The 18,960-nt window shown below is 64.7% G+C and overlaps 2 protein-coding genes across 3 annotated transcripts; one reads left to right on the forward strand and one right to left on the reverse strand.

The window, feature by feature from the left end:
- On the forward strand, positions 1-13,789 carry MICAL1 (microtubule associated monooxygenase, calponin and LIM domain containing 1). Of its 2 annotated transcripts, XM_075054944.1 has the most exons (26): positions 1-167; positions 4,190-4,397; positions 4,476-4,754; positions 5,553-5,760; positions 5,866-5,982; positions 6,185-6,283; positions 6,362-6,517; positions 6,736-6,836; positions 7,109-7,366; positions 7,783-7,898; positions 7,981-8,107; positions 8,383-8,455; positions 8,932-9,082; positions 9,158-9,345; positions 9,460-9,569; positions 9,654-9,704; positions 9,803-9,880; positions 10,236-10,404; positions 10,494-10,576; positions 10,688-11,114; positions 11,235-11,320; positions 11,472-11,570; positions 11,695-11,788; positions 11,870-11,969; positions 12,070-12,143; positions 12,246-13,789. In XM_075054944.1, exons 3-26 carry the CDS (start codon positions 4,494-4,496, stop codon positions 12,374-12,376), a joined length of 3,357 nt encoding a protein of 1,118 aa, XP_074911045.1. In that variant the 5' UTR covers positions 1-167; positions 4,190-4,397; positions 4,476-4,493; the 3' UTR covers positions 12,377-13,789. The 2 variants fall into 2 exon arrangements, with proteins under 2 accessions (XP_074911045.1, XP_074911046.1); XM_075054945.1 differs by lacking the exon at positions 9,803-9,880.
- Positions 13,790-14,078: 289 nt separating this feature from the next.
- SMPD2 (sphingomyelin phosphodiesterase 2) lies at positions 14,079-18,299 on the reverse strand. Its single transcript, XM_075054946.1, has 11 exons — positions 18,236-18,299; positions 17,165-17,268; positions 16,647-16,743; positions 16,484-16,560; positions 16,118-16,211; positions 15,940-16,029; positions 15,497-15,579; positions 15,148-15,280; positions 14,971-15,075; positions 14,732-14,888; positions 14,079-14,497 (listed from the first exon to the last, which is right to left on the reverse strand). The coding sequence occupies exons 2-11, from the start codon at positions 17,212-17,214 to the stop codon at positions 14,154-14,156; spliced, it is 1,230 nt and encodes a 409-aa protein (XP_074911047.1). The 5' UTR covers positions 17,215-17,268; positions 18,236-18,299; the 3' UTR covers positions 14,079-14,153.
- Positions 18,300-18,960: the final 661 nt, after the last annotated feature.

Consider the following 18,960-nt stretch of genomic DNA (forward strand, 5'->3'; position numbering starts at 1 on the left):
GAGAAGAGAGGAGGAGAGGGGAGGGGAGGGGAAGGCCGGACCAGCCGGCAGCTGCTTGCGAAGCCGGAGCCCGTTTCCTGCTCGTCCTCACCCGGCTGCGAGCAGCCGTGAGCCCCTCCCCACCCCCGGGGCTGTGCCTCAGTTTCCCCCTCCGAGAGGCTCTGGAGGTGAGTTGGGGGGTGGGGATGGGCAGAGCATCCCTGGGGATGGGGGTGGTGGTGGTGGGGGGGGGGTGTCAGGGCTCTGCTGCCTCCCCCACCCCCCGTGTCCCTCCGCTCGGATGCGGGGAAGGAGCCGGGGGGGACACACGGGCAGCATCCCGCCGGCCGGTCCCCTCCGCCCGCGGAGAGCATCGCTCCGGGCCCCGCCCTGCCGCACAAGCTGGGGATTGGGGCGGGGGGGGAGGAGTTGCCAAAACCGAGGGGTGATTTTGGGGTGCTGGGGAGGGACGCTCAACCCCGCCGTGCCCGTGTCCTGCGTGTCCCCGGGATGCCGAGCGGGGATGCTCGGAGGCGGGATAGCGCTTTGTCTCCGGCTGCCCCCTCCCCGAAGCCTCTCCTGGGGGGCAGCGGGGTGCCCCCACCCTGTCCTCGCTGCTTTTCCCCTCCAGCCCCTGGGCTCTGCTCCCTCCAGGACAAAGGGAAAAGAGAGCAGACCCTGCTCCTCCTCCTCGACTCGGTTCCTAGCACCACCAGTGCTCCCAGTTCCAAGTGGGATGGGGTGGGAAGAGAGAGCTTTGCTAAGCGCCTTTCCCCCATTCCAACCTCTCCACCCGGTGCAGGGGGAGGGATGCTCCATGGCCCCCCAGGAGTGAGCCCCAGCTGGGGTTTCAGGGCTGTACCCCATCCCAGGGCTGAAGTCAGGGGCACACGTTCCCCAGCCTCTGTGCCTGGAGTGGATGAAGGCCCCGGTACATTTGGGTAACCAAACCTGGTGTTCACCACCGTACCCCAAGACACGTCTCCTGCTGACCCTGCGGGGATGACTGTAGGTGGGAGCGAAGAAGAAGTGGGAGAGGAGGAAAAGGATGCGGGATGCAAAGCCTGGCTGTGAGCAGAGTTTCCCCTTGCACCAAAATCAGGCTGCAAGAGGCAGCTCCCTCCGTGGGGCTGGTGCTGGGCAGAGGGGGCAAAGCTGAGCAGCCAAAATAGGGGGAGCAGGTTTGCTCCCCCCAACCCCAAATGTTGCCTCTGCCAAAGGGCTCCCTGGGCCAAGCTGTGGCTTGTGGACCCCCTGCAAAGGGCAACACCAAAATGCCCCGGAGATGTGCCCACTTCTGCTGTCAGCAGCTGCAGGAGCTGAGGCTGGGTCCTGCACCTCGGAGGGGGGATTTTGGCATGTGCTTTCCAGGGGGGATTTATGCACCCTTGAAAGGGAACCCCCTCCACCGCAACACTGTCCCTGCAGCTGCCAGCCTCTGCCCTCGCTAGTGCTGGTGGCAGGTTTGTCCCCTCTCCTTAGCCCTTCTCCCCACAGCTCCACGCTGGGGGCTTGCTAAGGGGGGGGCTCAGCCGGGACGTGCCCATGCACCCACATCCCTGGCTCAAACCAGAGGAGCCGACAGGGATTCTTCCCCTCCCTCCAAGGATTAAAACCCAGCCAAATTAGGGCAGGTTTCCATAGGGTCGGCCAAGGCGATCTCCCTGCCCGGTCCCACGCCTGGGATGTTTCTCCTGAGCACAATAACGCCGGCAAGAGCAGCACCCGCTGCCTTTGCCCCTTCCCAGCACCGGCCCAGCTCAGGCAGCAGTAAAAAAAGCAGGATCTTTGGCCAAGCTGTTGGACAGCCATAAGAAACCCTCCACCCTGCCCACCGGCCTTGGGGCCATCCCCAAGGTTGCTGGAAGGACTTTCCTGGGGTCCAGCCCAGCTCAGCAGCCTGGCCCAGCGGCCTCCAGGTTGGATCCCAAACCCGGAGCAGCCTGGTCCGTGCTGGGAGCTGGCGCAACGGCCGAGGCGAGAGGCTCAGCTGGAAGGGGATCTGCAGCTGCTGGAAATCCTCCCGGCTTTCATTAGCTCCGTATGGAGCCGTGTCCTTTCCCACCCCATTTCCACGTGCCTGGGAGACACGTGAGCTCGCCAGCGGCCCAGCACCCCTGGGCCAGCTCCCCCCACCATTTCCCAATGGGCTTCTTCTCTCCGTGCAAGGGCAGGGGGGAGACCCCGACTTGCAAAGCGGGATAGGCTGTCCGGGCTCCAGGGATGCTCCACATGTGCCGGTCCTGGGCGATGTTCCCGTAGGCATGTCCGCAGCCACCCCAACCAGAGACATTATGAGCTGAGTCAGGGCTGGCTCCAACCCCCCCCACCTCTTCCGTGCAGGAGCAGTTTTAAGGGAAGAAATGCAAAAGGTGTTCATGGGAAGAGCAGAGCCAGAGGCTCTCTGGTTCAGCCCTGTGCCCTCCTTCACTGGCACTGGCCTTTGTGGGCTGAAAGCTGTTTATTTTCATCAAACCTGCAGGAACTGAGTATCCATGGGGGTTTCTGTCCTTGCTTGCAATTGTTGGGGGGGGGATTTGAGAGTGCCAAATGGGACGCAACGTGCCGGCACGAGCATCGTTTCCGTAGGAAACTTGGTGTAACACAAGGCTTGTTGTTCTGCCTCCTCCGAGCCTCCCTGCCAAAGCGCTGGGACTGGAAAGCTTTCCCAGGCAGCATGTTCCCCCCGGCATCGTGTCCAGTGGGAATTGAGGCCTTGAGATGGTTTTTATTTGGAGCCAGGGGCTGGTGATGCTGGAGTGGGTGCTCCCAGCCCGGGCAGCTGCCTTTGCCCCATCGCCCTGGGGCTGCTGTGCGGTGGCTTTGGCAGGTGCCAGTGCAGAAATGTGAGCTCCCCGGGGGAAAACCCACTGTGCCCAGGCAGCACAGGGCACTGGAGCCCGGCCAGCCAGCACGGCTGCCTGGGCAGCCTCCCATGGGAGGAGGGTGGGTGGCCGGTGGGACAGCATGCCCGCACTCTCCGGTGAGGTTTGCAGCACTGCCTCAGTTTCCCCAGGCTCCTCATTCTGTCCCGCTGGCAGTGCCAGAGGAATGGCAGCGCTCAGGGGAAGAGCAGAAATCTGTCCCCACGTCTCACAGCCCCGCCACAAATGCAGTGGTCGTGTCTTCTGTCCCCATGCTGTTACTGTGGGGACTGGTGGGTGCCAGCTCCTGCTCCCAGCCCAGCTGGATGCTTTATCCTCGGGTCTGCCTAGGAAGGAAAAGGTTAAAATGCCGGGATTTCCTGGCTGTGATGCTGGGGAGGGAAGGTGACCTGCAGAAGTGCTTTGCATCCTCTGTGGCTCCAGCTGGCCTTGCAAAGCACACGCGGGTGTCTGGAAGCTGCTGGAGCGAGACTGAACTTGAAACCCAGCTAGAATTTGGGCTTTCGAGCCCAAAACATAAACTCCTCCTTTCCCCTGCCCAATTGAGGGCAGCTTGGCTCGGACTTGGTGTCCTTCCCCCTCTGGCATCCTGCTGGGGGCTTCGGGGTGCTGCCGTGTGCCCACCGGTAACGCCAAGCAGCGAGAGGGCAAAGAGCGATGGTTCAAAGGTGGAGCGCTCCAGTTTACCGAGCCTTTTCACCGGTTCCTCCTTGGCAGTGCCCGTCTCCGCCAGCTGCTTTGCCAGGCTGGGGGAGGGTTTTCCAGCCCCCGGGGCTTGGCGACAACGGCTGGAAAGGGCAAAGCTTTGTGCTTAGTGCTCAGGCTGGCAAGACAGAGGGTGGCATGGGACGGGGCTGGGGGGACGGTGCCAGGAGTGGGAGGCGGATGCAAGGAGTGCTGGTCCCCTGGGAGATGCCAGGGGTAGGGGGGGTTGGGGTCCCTACAGGGGAATGTGCTGCACCCCTCCGCCCACGGGTTCCCTGGTATGACGGGGCCGTTCGTACGGTGGTTTAGCTTTTCTCTCATTTCCCCACCAGTGTTTCCTCTGTGCTAATCTGCTTCCGCCCCACTCCGGGGGTGGCAGAGGCGGAGGTGGGGGGGGGAAAGTCGCCCCACTCCTGTTGCAAAAGCCAGGCTGGTGGGATGGGTCCAATCCTGATCTCTCCTGCCCCAGGGCTGGGTCTTGCTGGTTTTTGGGGGAACTGTGGTTTGTCCCTGCGGCTGGGACGCCTCTCCTCATCCCTCCCCCAGCGAGGCTGAGGGTGAAGAGGAGGGAAGTGGCATCTTTGCTCCAAAACACTTTGCTCTGCTCTCGGCTGCTGCAGGTACAGACTGTATGGAGGAAGCCGCTTGCTGCCACTGCAGCCCTCTCCGTCCCCTCCCCTGACGTCACCGCAGCAGGGTGACACCGTGGCTCGCTGGGTGCAGCGCCCGGGGGAGGCTCCGCCAGCCGCTGCTGCAAAGGACCCCGATTTTGGTAGCACCATCACCCAACGGCACCCCCGGCTGGGAAACCTCGTGCCGAGACACCAGGTCTGGTATTGGGTGGGTTTGAGGGTGGGGGTCCTGGAGAGTCCCTCCGCCACACATATCTCTGCCGTCCCTCACCAGGCTGCTGGGTGAAGCGGGATGAGTGTGCCGGCCGATGAGCCGGGCAACCCGGCCCATGCCATCTTCGAGAGATTCCTGCGTGCCGGAGAGTGCCGGGAGGTGCTGGGCTGCTTCGGGGAGCTGTGCCAGCAGCTGGGGCTGCAGGGCAGCGGGCTGCAGCTCTACCATGGCCTCAAGGCTGCCCTCAACTACTGGAGTGCCAAGGCCCTGTGGAGCAAGCTGGATAAGAAAGCCGGGCACAAGGACTACGACCAGGGCACAGCCTGTGCCAGCACCAAGGTACCGGGGACATGGAGCGCGGGGTTTGGGTCCCTCCGTGCCCTGCATCCTTGTCCCCGGGGTGAGAGCATCCCTTGGGGCACCCTGGCCCCCACCCCAGGAGGATGTGGAATGTGCTGGGCAGGAGGATGACAGAGTTTAATGGGACAGGATGTTAATTAGCGCCACTCCCCTCCCCATGGCGTGATGCCACCTCGGTGCCACCCAGCCAGCGGCGTCCTTCCTCCTCCTGGCTGCTCCTTGCTGGGAACATCCCATGGGGGCTGCAAAGGGGCAGAAGGACCTGCCGAGCCCTTTCTGGGGGACAGGAGCATGTCGGGGTAGGATATCCCCCTGGGGCTTGGGGACCCTATTTCTGTCCCCTTGTCCCAGAGGTTTTGTCCCCACTGCTGGTGCTCCATCGTCCTCCCAGCCCTGCACAGGGGCTGGCAGGAGATCAAACCCGAGTCCTGGTTTTGAGCCTGTTGCTGGTGAAATCTCCCCGTTCCCGGGCCGCAGCAGGCAGGAGACGTGCACGCCTTATCTCACCGAGCGCTTTAATTGCTGCCATTGCCACATGCAAAGGCAAGGTTCAGGCAGGCGAGGAGGCTGGGGGGGGCACCCCAGAAGGCCCCCCACTTTGCAGGGAGAAGCAGTACTTGCAGCCCGGGAGAAAAAGGAAATAGTGGGGAGGGCCAGATCCTGACCCGGAGAAAGAAAGAGATGCTGCTTGTGGCAGCGCTGAGCTCCCTGGGGGTTTACCAAACCCCCATTTTGGGGGGGTCCCCGTCCCCTTCACACTACCCATCCCCTTCGCAGTGCCTGGTGGTGGGGGCCGGCCCCTGCGGGCTGCGGGTGGCCATCGAACTGGCGCTGCTGGGTGCCCGCGTGGTGCTGCTGGAGAAGCGGGACTCCTTCTCCCGCAACAACGTCCTGCACCTCTGGCCCTTCACCATCCACGACCTGCGGGCGCTGGGTGCCAAGAAGTTTTATGGGCGCTTCTGCACCGGCACGCTGGACCACATCAGTGAGTTTTTTGGGGGGGGACTAAGTTCTGCACCCCCAGGGGGGTCCCCTCACTGTGGGGAGCCCAGGGATGGGGGGGTGCAGCCCTGAGTGTCCCCTCTCCCAGGTATCCGGCAGCTCCAGCTGATCCTGCTGAAGGTGGCTCTGCTCCTGGGGGTGGAGGTGCACATCAACGTGCAGTTCAAGGGCCTTGTCCCCCCCGCGGGCAAGGTGGGCGGACAGGGTAAGGTATCACTGCGGGGGGGGGGTGGCATCCCTGGGGACAAGGACGGGGCTGCAGGTGGCCGCTCTGAGCCCCTCAGTCCCTCTGCTAGCCTGGGGCATGCCTTTCTGGGGGTGGGGGGATGAGATGCAAGCCTCTCCCCCTCCCCGGAGCAGGTCCCAGCTGAGACCCAGCATGCTCGTGACCGTCCCTCTCCCCGCAGGCGGCTGGCGTGCTGTGCTGCAGCCCGGCTCCTCTCCCCTCAGCCACTACGAGTTCGACGTCCTCATCTCGGCTGGTGGCGGCAAATTTGTCCCCGAAGGTGACAGCAGTGGGTCCCTGCACCCCCGGGATTGGTATGGGGGGCTGGGTGGGGGCTCACACCTCTCCCATCCCGCAGGATTCAAGCGGAAGGAGACGCGGGGGAAGCTGGCCATCGGCATCACCACCAACTTCATCAACCGCCACAGCCGGGCTGAGGTGGAGGTGGCCGAGATCAGCGGCGTGGCTCGAATCTACAATCAGAAGTTCTTCCAAAACCTCTACAACAAAACGGGTCGGTGGTCCTGGCCCCGGCATGGGGGGTGCTGGGGGTCCCTCTCCCCTCTTGGTGCAGCTGGAGGGTCAGCCCCAGGATGTCCCCTCTGTGATGGGATGTATGTCCCCACATGGTACCCCATTGCAGGGGACATTTGGTGGCTGAACCCAGTGCAGGGGCTCCCCGTGGCCCTGGCTTTGCCCTGGGGCTCAGCTCAGCTCCTTCCCCATCACCAGGCATCGACCTGGAAAACATCGTCTACTACAAGGACGACACTCACTATTTTGTCATGACGGCCAAGAAGCAGAGCCTGCTCAAGAAGGGGGTCATCCTCCAGGTGAGGAGGGCAGGATCTGGCCCCGGGATCCCATAGCAATGGGTGGCTGAAAGCCTGGACGGTGGGATGCAAATCATAGGTGCTGGTTTGACCGTGCACCCCCAGGATGGTGGGGGCTTCAGCAGCCGTTGCCTGTGCCGGGGGAAAAATCCTTTTGGGGGGCTCACAGCCCCAAGCCCAGTGGCACAGCCTCACCCCAGAGCTGGCTGCACCCAGGCTGGGGGGCAAACGCTTCCTCCCGCATCCCAACCAGCTTCACCCCATCCCCACAGGACAAAGCAGACATCGAGAGCCTCCTGTCCCCGGAGAACGTGAACCGGGACGCCCTCCTCAGCTATGCCAAAGAAGCTGCCAACTTCTCCACCAACTACCGCCTGCCCGAACTGGAGTTTGCCCTCAACCACCGGGACCTGCCGGATGTCGACATGTTTGACTTCACCTGCATGACACGTTCAGAGAACGCGGCGCTGGTGCGGGAGCACAACGGGGCCCGTCTGCTCCTCGGGCTGGTGGGCGACTGCCTGGTGGAGGTGAGGGTCCCCCTTGCAGCACCACTATGTGCCTCAGTTTCCCCTCTCCCTGCAAGATGCGTTGGTTGCAATACGTTCCCCCTCCCAAAGCGCTGCTCGCCCCAGCTTCCCGGTGCACCCCATCCCCGGGAGCAGGCTCCCCAAGTCCCAGTAGCAGGATGCTTTGGTGGGGTTATCCCCTTCCCCAGCCCCACTGGAGATCTGGGGTGGTTTCAAGGCAGAGGAGCAGCCCAGCTCCTCCCCAGACGCAGCCATACCAGCCGGGGAGGAGACAGCCACCCATCCTCTCCCTGCGCGTCCTGCCGCCGCTCCCCACTTTCATCCCTGGCCAAGCCCGGCAGCTCCCAGCCTCCTCCCAGCCGCCCCGACCGGCCGTGCGGCTCCAGCTCCATCTCTCTCTGCCTTTGCCTTTGCAGCCCTTCTGGCCGCTGGGCACCGGCGTGGCCAGGGGCTTCCTCGCCGCCTTCGACGCGGCGTGGATGGTGCGGCGGTGGGCGGCCGGGACGCCTCCGCTGGAGGTGCTGGCCGAGAGGTGAGTGTCCCCGTCCCGCTGGGCTGGTTTCAGAATGGGTGAGGATGGTGGCACTGAGCCCAGCCCTGTCCCTTGTACCCAGGGAGAGCATCTACCAGCACCTCTCGCAGACCTCCCCGGACAACACCAACAAGAATATCAGCCAGTACAGCATCGATCCAGCCACGCGCTACCCCAACATCAACCTGCAGGCCATCAAAGCCAGCCAGGTACCCGGCCAGGTCCTGCCATGGGGCAGCCATCCAGCCCAGCCTCCCCAGCGGTCAGGGTGACACCAGTTTGCACGGTCCCCTGTCCCCAAAGGGTGTGAAGCTGAAGCTGTTGGTCCCCAGGGCATTTAATACGTTGCCCGTTGTGGATGCAGGTGGTTCTGGGGAGGTGTGCGGGGGGGTCCACGTGTCTCCCTTGCTGGGGCAAGCTCCCTGCATGGTGCTGCTGGCTCTGTGCAGGGGGTGACCTGCCACCGGCATGTCCCCATCGGCAGGTCCGGGACCTCTACCTCATGGGCACGGTGGAGGTGGACCACAAGAGGAAGAGTGACAACCGGCTCAGCACCGGTAGGAGAAGCCAGTCCTGCCCCGGCCCCCCTGGCGCCAGAACCCCCCGTTCCTCCTGGCAGCCCATGCCAGAGCAGCTCCTGCCCTGATTTTCATCCCCATCCTTCTTTTCTCGAGCCCTGGCTGGTGTCCAGCTGGCTGCCGTGCTCCTCCCAGCAGCGGCTGTGTTTCCATCCCAGTGGCACCACTGGTTTCCGTTCCCTCTGCCCATGGCCCCATGGGGACACAGACCCCAGCTGCCTTTGAGGGGGGGGTTGTCCCCCTCATTCTGGCCCGCACTGATGCTAAGCTATGAAATATTGATGGATGCTTTATCAACCCATTTGTTGAGCCTTGCAGGGGGTGGTTGCATGGGGGGGGGTCTCACATCATTCCCATGGGACCCCTTCCCCACTAAAACACTGATGCTGGGGAGGGAGCTGGCTGGGGGGTGTCCCTGCCTCTTTGGGATGGGGACATGTGTGCTGCCTTCCCAGCGGTCTCTGGAGATGCCTATGAAGAACTGCTGAGCTGGTGCCAGGCCAGCACGGCCGGGTACCACGGCGTGGCAGTGACCGACTTCACCACCTCCTGGACCAGCGGCTTGGCCCTCTGCGCCCTCATCCATCGGTTCCGCCCCGACCTGGTGTGAGTGCCCAGGACCCCCCCTGGGACAACCCACCCTGCGGAGCCCACCCTGACGGCACCCGTGTCTCCCTGCAGGGACTTTGACTCCATGGACGCCCAGGATCCCATCCAGACCCACCAGGTGATGCTGGATGTGGCAGAGCAGGAGCTGGGCATCCAGCCCGTCCTCTCCAGTGCCGAGATGGCCACCATGGCAGAGCCCGACCGCCTGGGGCTCATCACCTACCTCAGCCAGTTTTATGAAGCTTTCAAGACCTCTCCAGGTACGGGATTTGGTGAGGGGCGTTTATCCCATCCTGAGCCCCATAGGGGCTGGGTGGGTGCCCCTCCCTTTGTAGGGTGGGTCCCACCAGCATGGCCGTGTCCCCTCTGTGCAGAGGTGGAGGAGGTCAGCAAGAAGCCACTGTCTCCCCGCGGCACACGAGGGGCCATCCTCTTCCTCAGCAAGCTGCAGAAGAGCTGGAACCTGACACACAAGCGTGCCCAGGTGAGGGACGCCCACCCAGACCCTCGTGCCACCCCAAAACCATGCCCCCCCTCCCCATCCTAGCCACCCCCTTTGCATTTGCAGGACGGTACCCAGAAGGATGCCGAGGCCAAGAGGAGCCGCAGGGACGCCGAGGTGGGTCTACCCTGAGTGTCTCGAGGGATGCTCTGCCAGGGTGCAGCCGACCCCGGGGGGAGAGTGGGGGGCTGACCCTCCCCTTGGGTTGCTCGCAGCTGGACACAGGGCTGGATGGAGACATTCTGGACAGTGCCCACGAGCCGCCACAAACTGCCCCGACGGACCCAGGGCAGGTCGGTCCTCGTGTCACCCCGGGGTGAGGGAGTCCAGCTGTGGGTGGGTGGGTGCTTGAGGGGCACCGGCGGCTGGTGGGGCCGAGCCAAGGGCTGGGACCGGGGCTGTGCAAGCGAACGCCCACAGGCTCCCGGCTCCTCCCTGCCTGTTTCCTGACCCAACTGGTTTTCCAGAGCCAAGACTTGCCGCTCCCTTGCTGGTGCCAGCAAACCCATCCCGAGCACCCAGACCCACCTCTGCAAGAGGGGAAAAGCCTCCCCCCCTCCCCGAACCCCCTGGGCCGCCAGCAAAGCCCCAGGACAGGGTGGGTGCCAGCACCTCGGTGCCACCCCAGCCCGTTCTCTTCCCATGCAGCCGCCGGCCCGCGGGGAGAGCAGCGACGCTTGCTACTTCTGCGGCCGCCGTGTCTACATCCTGGAGCGAGCCAGTGCCGAGGGACACTTCTTCCATCGCGGCTGCTTCCAGTGTTGGCGGTGCGGGGCCACCCTGCGCCTGGGCGACTACGCCTTCAACGAGGAGGACGGTGAGGCGGGTTTTGGGGAGAGGGGATGCTGGGGGCAAGGCTTCTCCACCTTGCGGGTTGTCACATGGGTTTGGGCCCCCCCCCCCCAGGTCACTTTTACTGCTCGCTTCACTACCCCAATCCACCTGGCATGGACCTACCCCAGGATGAGCCCCTGGCCCTGCCCGATGGGGTAAGTCACCGTAAATCCCCGTAGACGATGGAGGAAGGGCAGAAGGTGGAGGGGGGATGCTCAGGCACGGCCCCGCGCTGCATCGCCCCTCTGCTGCTGGCTCTGCCCTAGGATGCTGCTGCTGCCCGCCTGCCCTCGGATGCTGGGAGCCCGTGCGTGTCCCCCAGGGAGGGGGTACCCGGTCCCCCACAGCCAGGGGGAGAGCCTGGGGCAGCAGAGGATGCGGAGGATGCTGGTGACATGGAGGAGCAGGAGCTGCCGGCACAGCCCGGGGGGGATGCAAAGGAGGAGGAAGGTCCCAGAGCGGAGCCCCAAGGGGCAGCAGAGGAGGGTGAGGAGAGCGGGGGCAGGAGGAAGATCGTCCTCACACCACTAGAGAAGCTCAAGCTGTCCACGCTGAACCTCACCAGTGAAGCAGAGCCCGAGCCGCCGCCGAAGCCGGCTCGTCTGCGGCTCCAAGCAGCACCCGAGGCCCTCCCTGCCCTGTGGCAGGGACAAGGCACCTGGGAGAAGGAGGAGGAAATGGCTGTGGAGGAAGGTAGGTGGCTACAACCTGGAGTCTCTGGCCAAGCAGGACTCTGGGTCCCTCCAGTACCCTGCCGTGCCCCACATCTTGCTCATGAGGCACCGGCCCAAAATGGCTCTTTCCTTGGGGCAGCTTTGGAGGAGAGTGACAGCGAGGAAGAGGAAGAGGAGAAGGAGGAGGAGGAGGAAGGCACAGACCTTGGCATCATGGCAGATTGGGTGAGCGCGTTCCCCGAGCGGCGGTGGCCGGGGCTCTTGCCGGTGTCACCTCTCACAGAGGTGTTGGGTCCGGCTCTGCCGGGGCTGCCGGGGCAGGAGGTGCCCGGCGCGGGGACTGACCCCCCCGACCTGTGCCACCATCCCTTCACAGTGCCTGGACCTGGGCGAAGAGGAGAAATACCCCACCTGGAAGCGCACACTGACCCGCCGGGCCAGGGAAGCCCAGATGAAGCGGTTCTGCAAAGCCCAGGTAGCCCCACGGGGGAAAGCCGGGTCCCCAGCCCAGCGCCATCCCCCGTCCCCTCCATCCCACTGGTGGTGGCTGCATGCCGGGAGGTGCCGGCCCACGGGCGAGCACTGCCCTTCCCTCGCAGGCCATCCAGAGGCGGCTGGAGGAGATCGAGGTGACATTCCGGGAGCTGGAGCAGCAGGGCATCAAGCTGGAGAAGTTACTCCGGGATGAGGGTGGTAAGGCCAGGGCGGATGGAGCACCGTGACCCCTGTGACCAGGGGGGTCTGCGCCCCACTCATAACCCCCCTGCCCTGCAGGCACCCCAGCCGACCAGAAGACGCAGTGGATGAACCAGCTGCTGTACCTGGTCCAGAAGAAGAACAGCCTGATGTCCGAGGAGTCAGACCTCATGATTATGTAAGGCTCGGGGGGGATGCCTCCCAGTCAGCATGGGGGCTCAGCTCACCCTAGCCCCCCCCTGAGCCCAGCACCCAGCACCCCCCCTCCCTCCCCGCAGGGTGCAGGAGCTGAAGCTGGAGGAGCAGCAGTGGCAGCTCGACCAGAAGCTCCGGTGCTACATGAACAGGGAGGGTGAGCACTGCCATGTGCCGGGGGGTGTCCCTGTGCACGGCGGGGGGAGCGGGGCCGGGGCTGTGGCCCACCCAGCCCTGCTCCAGCCCCCTGCTCCCCCAGAATCCCTGAAGACGCCCGAGGAGCGCGTGGCCGAGCAGGAGATCCTGGTGCAGCTGCTGGACGTGGTGAACAAGCGCAACGTCCTCATCCACATCCAGGAGGAGAAGCGGCTCAGCGAGCTGCGGGCCTGATCCGTGCGGCCCCGGGACCCACCGGCTCCTCCCTGGGGGGGACAAGCGGTGTGTGTCCCCCGGCTGAGCATCACCCTGAGCTGCCTCTGAAGGTGGTGATGCCTGAGCTGCCCACAGGCACAGGCAGCTGCCGTGGCGAATCCAGCTCCCTGCTTTGCCAAAGCCTGCCGTGGAGGGGCCAGACCTGCTGGTGGATGCCTGTATGGGGAGACACCGAGGAGCACCCCAGCTTTTGGGGTGCAGAGGGGGCGTCCCCGCGCTTGGCTGGATTGCCTTTGCCTTGTGCTTGCTTGAAAATGAGATTTGCAGGAGGCTACAAAACACGGGGGCTGCAGCGGCTCTGCCTGGGGTTTGCTACAGGAGAAGCCCCACAGGGAAGCGGGGTCTCATCCAGCACAGGAGGTCCCACAGCCGTCACCCCTTCGAGGAGCCACTTCCCCGAGGCTTGGCTGGGGCATCGAAAGTGTTTTGTCTGGCAGAGCCCCTCATGCTTGAGCTGTACCACCGGCTACTGGAGAGGTTGGTCCATCACCACCCAGCCAGCCCCATGCCCTGGGCACCAAAGGGCTTCGCTCCCGGCAGCGAGGATGAGACTGCGGCCACCACAGGCAGTTCACAGTGGAGATGCCAAATGTGGAGGGGCAGCATCAGGACCAGCCCCTGGAAGCCACCCTGGGACATCCATCCTAACCCAGGACATCCATCCTAGCCTGGGACATCCATCCTAACTCAGGACATCCAGCCCAGGATGTCCATCCTAGCCTGGGACATCCATCCCACCGGGGCCATCCATCCTAACTCAGGACATCCATCTCAGCCTGGGACATCTAGCTCTACCAGTGGGGCCAGTGCCAGACAGACTGGGTTGATCCTGCCACTCTGCATCACTGCTTTTGGGTGCCACATCCACGCTCTCCCCAGCCGCTGCAGGAATCCCTATGATCAGAAACCCCCCTGCAAGACCCCAGGCCCAGGGAAGGGGCTTTTTTTTCCCGCAGCTCCCCGAGGGGATTGTGCCCAGGGCTGGCACTGTGTGACACTGAGGACAAGGGATGCTGGCGTTCGTGTCCTCCTTGCCGCTTTGGGGTTTCTCCTGCTTAGCAATGCTGAACTGGCCTTTGCACAGACCTCTCCAACCTTTCTCAGGTCCCTGGCTGTTGCAGGGTTGCCTCGATGGCCAAATGGTGCTTACAGCAGCCCCAGCCATGTTGGGCATGGAAGGTCCCAGGCCCGGGCTCCTCCGTTAGCGATGTCCCCCCCCACATTCAGCCCTCATCCTGCCGCTCCCTTCAGTGCCTCCCCAAACCCTCCCGTCTGCCTTTTGTTTGCACCAGCCCTATTATCCTGCTGCAACCCCCCCTCCCTTCGAATAAAGCCTCCCCGACCTGGTGCCAAGGGCTAAAATACCATCTTTATTTTCTATATGAGTTAAATCTGGTTGCCGGAGCAGTCACCAGCTTTCACTGGGAGCCCCTGAGGCCACCCCAGGCAAGGGGAGGCTGAGCCTCCCACCCACACCAGTGGGTCCCTCCAGGTAGAAAGAGTGTATTAAAAAACCCAGCAATTAAAACCCGCCTCCGTCATGGTTCCCACAGGGGTCAACATGACGACTCTGCCCCAAAAATCTTAATTCCACCCAGAGAGGCGGCTGTCGAACCCGCGCTACCGAGCCAGCCGCAGCGCTGCTCACCTAAAACTAGAAGTCAACTAGAAAAAGGGACCGAAAAGGCCCAGGATGGATCCGGGGGGGACATCGTGGGACACCCACGGCCCCAGCTCAGCCATCGCTGGGACGCTCCTGCAGCGCCCGCAGCGCCATCCGCATCTGCTCCTCGGTGCCTTGCAGCATCTTCACCTCGATGGTGTGGAAGAGGTGGAGGCCGGTGGCGAGGAGGAGGACGCCGATGGCGAGGAAGGCCAGCAGGGAGAAAGAGAGCTTGGGGAAGGGCTGTCCGGCAGCCAGCCCTGCCAGCGCGCCCAGCGCGGCCGCTGCCTGCAGCAGCAGCAGCAGCAGGGCCAGCACGGCCATCCTGCCCGTGGAGTAGCGTTGCCGCTGCGCTGCCCGCAGCCCCACGCCCACCTCCGTCCGTGCCTCCGTCACCACGTCGGCCAGCATCGGCTCTGCGGGGGGACAGGGGTGGCTCAGCAGGGTGAGGTGGGACCCCCCCCCGTACCCCTTTTTCTCCCCATCCCCACTGCTCTGCCCTGTCCACACCCCTCCACAAGCAGGACCCCAAGGGATGCCCTAAGCAAGGGGAAATATCCCCAAAAACTCCATCTTCATCCACCAGTCCATCCACCAGTCCCTCCCCACCCCTGCACACGGGGGACCCCAGCAGCACCCCCCCACCTCACCAGCTGTGCCGAGGGTGGCACCCGCAGCCTGTCCCTGCCTCTGGATGTGCAGCGTTGCCATCACGGCTTCGTGGTCCGAGAAGGGGATGTCCATGCCCGGGGCTGTCCCTGTGGTGGTCTTCAGCTCTTCACACTTCACCGTGAAGCTGGAGATGGCCTGGGAGAGGGGAGAGGGGGGGTCACGCGGGTGCCTCCCCCCGCTGCCACCCACGGCCGGTGGCTGAGGGCCCCCCCATTACCTTGTAGAGGATGTAGTCGATGCGGATACCCAGCGGGAAGGGCAGCAGCTCTGTCTTGACGGTGAAGCAGTTGTTGGGGATGAGGGTGCAGCCGTCCTCGCAGCCCTGAGAGCAAGCGCCCGGTTGGGGGGGGGCTCTCGGTGTGCCCCGGGACCCCGCTTACCCCCTGCCGCTCACCTCAAAGCGCGTGGCCTCGGCAAAGGCATCCCGCAACCCCGTCCAGCCGCGCAGCAGCCGGATGCCCACGTCTTCGGGGTGCATGTTCAGGTCCCCTCCCAGCAGCACCACGTCAGCCGCCTTCGAGGTGTGTCTGCGGGGATGGGGATGGCTAACCCCCTTCCCCACCCTGCCCCGCACTGGACTGGGGTAACTGGGACCCTCCCCGGTTGCTCCCCAGCCCTACTCCTGACTGGGACTGGTGCAACTAGGAGCTCTGCACAGTGCAAGCCCCCGGGGCAGGGGTGACCGTGCACGCCCCAGAGACCTGCGGTGGGGGGACCCCGTGGGACACCCCACGGCTGCTCACCGGATGAACTGCGCCAGCTCCCAGGCCTGCACCAGGCGGTGGGGCAGGTAGGCGTCCTTCTCCCGGCAGTACTCAGCATGCAGCTGGCGAGAGGCAGGGGGTAAAGCGGCTGTGACCCCCATGCCGGCACCCGCCCAGCTCCAAGGCTTCCTGCAAACCCACCCAGCCCCTCTAGATGGTCCCTTTGGGGTCTGGCCAGCCCCTCTGTCTTCATCTCACCTCACCTGGGATGCTCACCCCATTGTACAGCCAGGTCATGGGTCCCTGTTCCCTCCCCAGCCCCTTTCCAGAGCAGTATTTAATTAAATCAGTGCATAGTCCCAGGAGAAATGGTGCAAAGCAATGATTAAAGCAAGGGGACAGCGAAGGAGGGGTACGGCCACTTGTCCCTCTCCTCCCCATCATCACCCCCCCAGTGCCAGGTCCTTCCCCAGGGTGCTCACATGGGTGACATAGACATTGAAGAGAATCCCGGAGATCTTAATGACGACGAGGCCGACGGACTTGCCGCAGAACCAGTCCCCGTGCTGGAGCTGCCGGAGGGGAAGGGGAGCAGGTCGGGACCGGTCAGGCTCCATGGGGCCAGGCACTGCCGTGCCATGTACCCCTTGCCCCACTCACCATGTAGGGGTACCCGTTCAGCGAGTACTGGTAGAGGAGGGTGTCCAGGATGGGGAACCTGGAGAAGACGCAGAGGCCGCTGCCGATCACCCCGCTGCAGGAGGGGAAAAGCACAGTTAGGAAACGTGGTTCCCCCCAACTCTGCCTCCCCCCAGCCCTGAGCCAAGGGGGCTTCCCGGATGCCTGGGTCCCAGTACGCTCCCATGAGCATCCCACTCTCCAGGCGCGGAGTCTCCCACGGTCACAGAGATGACCTGCAGCACCCACACCAGTCTCTCCATGTGACAAACACTGAGGATGTGGCACAGCCCTGTCACTGCCCCATGGACAGCCCCGGGGTGGGGGCGCTGGCCAGGCCCCTCTCACCTGCGGAAATAATGGGAGAAGGGGTAGCAACCTCCCAGCTTCGCCTTCAGGTCGCTGTAGTCCTGCTCGCTCCACACCTGGAGAACAGCGGGATGGGCTGAGAACAGGCGTACTCGGCTCATGGGCTGAGAACGGACACACTCAGCTCACAGGCTGCCCTCACCTCCTGGAGAAGCACCAGGTCAAAGCGCTCCCGGCGCAGCATGTCCCCGATGAGCTGGACGCGCTCCTGCCGCCGCTTGCTCAGGTAGCGGATGGCCCTGCCGCATAGGGGTGACGGTCACAACTTGGGGGGGACAGGGTGATAGGGTCTGTCGGGGCACACCAGGACCCAGAACTGGTATGGGCAGGATGCAGACTGGGGGAGATGGGAGGGGGAAAGGGCCATGTGGGGACATGGGGACAAGAGGGATGTGCAGGGAGGCTGTTTGGGGACAGCTTTTCCTGCCTGCAAAATTGAGGCAGCTGGTTGGGGTGCGAATGGGGGGCCCTTTTCTGGGGGAGAAGGCACAGAGGGGACATGGGGCACTGCTCAGCCGAGCACCTCACAACCCTTTGGGGCTGGGAGAGCGGTGCACCCCAAAAAGAAGGGGACATGAATGTGACACCAAGGTGGGACCCCTCTCCCGGTGCGGATGTCCCCGTCCCCACCTGCGCAGCCCTGGCAAACTCTGGACTCACCAGCAGTTGAGGTCAAAGATGCGGAGCTGCAGGGTGAGATCTCCCTCCATTGCTTGCTGGGGCTTCGTGGGGGCCAGAGGACAACGCCGGGCAGAAAGGGGGTCCTGCGGGGAGCGGGTTGAGGTGACAGCCCCGGGCAGCTGGCGCAGGGCACGGGGCAGAGCCGGGGAGCCAGGCTGCTGCGGCGCAGGGGCCGAGCCGAGGCAAAGGCTGGGAGGGAGGAGTGCTCGGGGTGCTCCGGCGCGGCCCACACCATCCCCTCCTCTCCCGCCCACAACACCCATCCTGAACCCCAACTTGCCCCCAAACAGGGACCCAGGTACCCAAACCACAAGGGTGATGCCTCTGTCCCACGGATGGGGACACCGGTGGGCCAGGGATTGGGAGCAGGGCTCAAACCCTTTCTCTGCCACCGAGTTGTGTTCCTGGGTGGACTTTAAACCCCGGGTTCAAAGCGGTGCTGCGAGGCACGGGCATGAGACACCCCACCACCCACCTCCCCGCTTGGGAAACCCACGGATACTTCCAACGACCCCAAACCCCGCAGGACCCCGCAGCTCCCGGAGCCGCCCCCCCCAGCGCTGTTTGCCGGTGGGGGGCTCTGCCAGCCCCGCATCTCCCACCCCCGGCTCCCGGGGACATATTGTCCATTTGAAAGACAAAAAAGCAAACCCGGGGCTCCAGGATGCCGGGGACGGGCAGCGGGGTGCAGGCAGCCGGGTACAGGCAACCGAGTGCGGGCAGCCGGGCTCTGCCTGCCCCGGCGGGATTACCGAGGGGCTCATCCCGTCCCTACACCGTGCTCATACCGGTTTCTCCTACCGGAGCTGAGCACCCCCCCCCTCGCCGGATCGCTCCCCCCCCTGCCCTCCCCACCTCCCCGCGGGACCGGGCGGGCAGCGGGGCGCGGAGCCGGGCCGGGAGCAACAGGCAGAGCCGGGAGAGGGAGCGGAGCAACAGGCGGAGCGGGACGCGGGGGTTTGGGGAGCGCGGAGCGGGGCCGGGGCGCGGAGCGGGGCGGGGAGCGGGGCCGGCGCCGGGGAGCGGGGGGAGCGCGGAGCGGGAGCGGACCTTGGCGGGGGCCGGCAGCGGTGCGGGGCCGCGGGACTACGCGTCCCGGCAGGCAGCGCTGCGGGGCGGAAGGGGAAGGGGAAGAAGGGAAGGGGCTGGAGCGGGCCGGGCCGGCCCCGGGGGGGGCGGTACGCGGCGGGGAAAGGGACGAGGGGGGGGGTGGGAAATGCTTCGCACAGCTCTTTCCCCTGGGGATGGGGTTGCCCCCTCGCACCCCCACCCCCACCCGGCGGGATGGCAGCCGTGGCAAGGGGGGGGGTGCGGGGGGGTGCGCTGCTCTGCACCTCCCCAAAGCAGCCCCGGCGGCTCTGCCTGTACAAGCCGCCTCCTTCCATCTCCTCGGAGGTCTGTGGGGTCCTCCCTGACATCCCACTGCTCCCGGGACATCCTCTCCCCTTTTTCCAGGTCCCCTTAGGAGGGTCCCGCAGCCCCCCCCCCCGGGCATTGCCCCCTCGCTGCTCCCGCTGCTTCACCTGGCCTGGAGGGAGCAGGTCCTGCCCAGGGGTCCAGGCTGGGAAAAGCAGCAGCTCCCCAATATTGGGGCCAGCTCTCCTCCTTCCAGGCCTCCTTCTTCACAGCCCAGCATTGCATGCAGGTCCCACAGCCTGTTCCCGGGGCAGCGGTGTCCTCAGCAAGGGCTGGTAGCCATGGGATGGCAGTGAGCCTGACTCTGCTGTCAGGGTCTCTTTTTCAATCCTGCACATGTGGTTTTTTGCCTTTCTCAG

The sequence above is a fragment of the Buteo buteo genome, chromosome 23, assembly GCF_964188355.1.
Source record: "Buteo buteo chromosome 23, bButBut1.hap1.1, whole genome shotgun sequence".
Taxonomy (NCBI): domain Eukaryota; kingdom Metazoa; phylum Chordata; class Aves; order Accipitriformes; family Accipitridae; genus Buteo; species Buteo buteo.

Excerpts from the sequence above, each read along its gene's own strand:
- SMPD2 (XM_075054946.1), bottom strand. The coding sequence starts at position 17,214 with ATGGAGGGAGATCTCACCCTGCAGCTCCGCATCTTTGACCTCAACTGC. Across the intron at positions 16,030-16,117 it reads TGAACGGGTACCCCTACATG|CTCCAGCACGGGGACTGGTT; the intron begins GTGAGTGGGGCA and ends CCCCTCCGGCAG. Across the intron at positions 15,281-15,496 it reads GAGCTGGCGCAGTTCATCCG|ACACACCTCGAAGGCGGCTG; the intron begins GTGAGCAGCCGT and ends CCATCCCCGCAG.
- MICAL1 (XM_075054944.1), top strand. The coding sequence starts at position 4,494 with ATGAGTGTGCCGGCCGATGAGCCGGGCAACCCGGCCCATGCCATCTTC. Across the intron at positions 11,115-11,234 it reads GGAAATGGCTGTGGAGGAAG|CTTTGGAGGAGAGTGACAGC; the intron begins GTAGGTGGCTAC and ends TCCTTGGGGCAG. Across the intron at positions 11,789-11,869 it reads GTTACTCCGGGATGAGGGTG|GCACCCCAGCCGACCAGAAG; the intron begins GTAAGGCCAGGG and ends CCTGCCCTGCAG.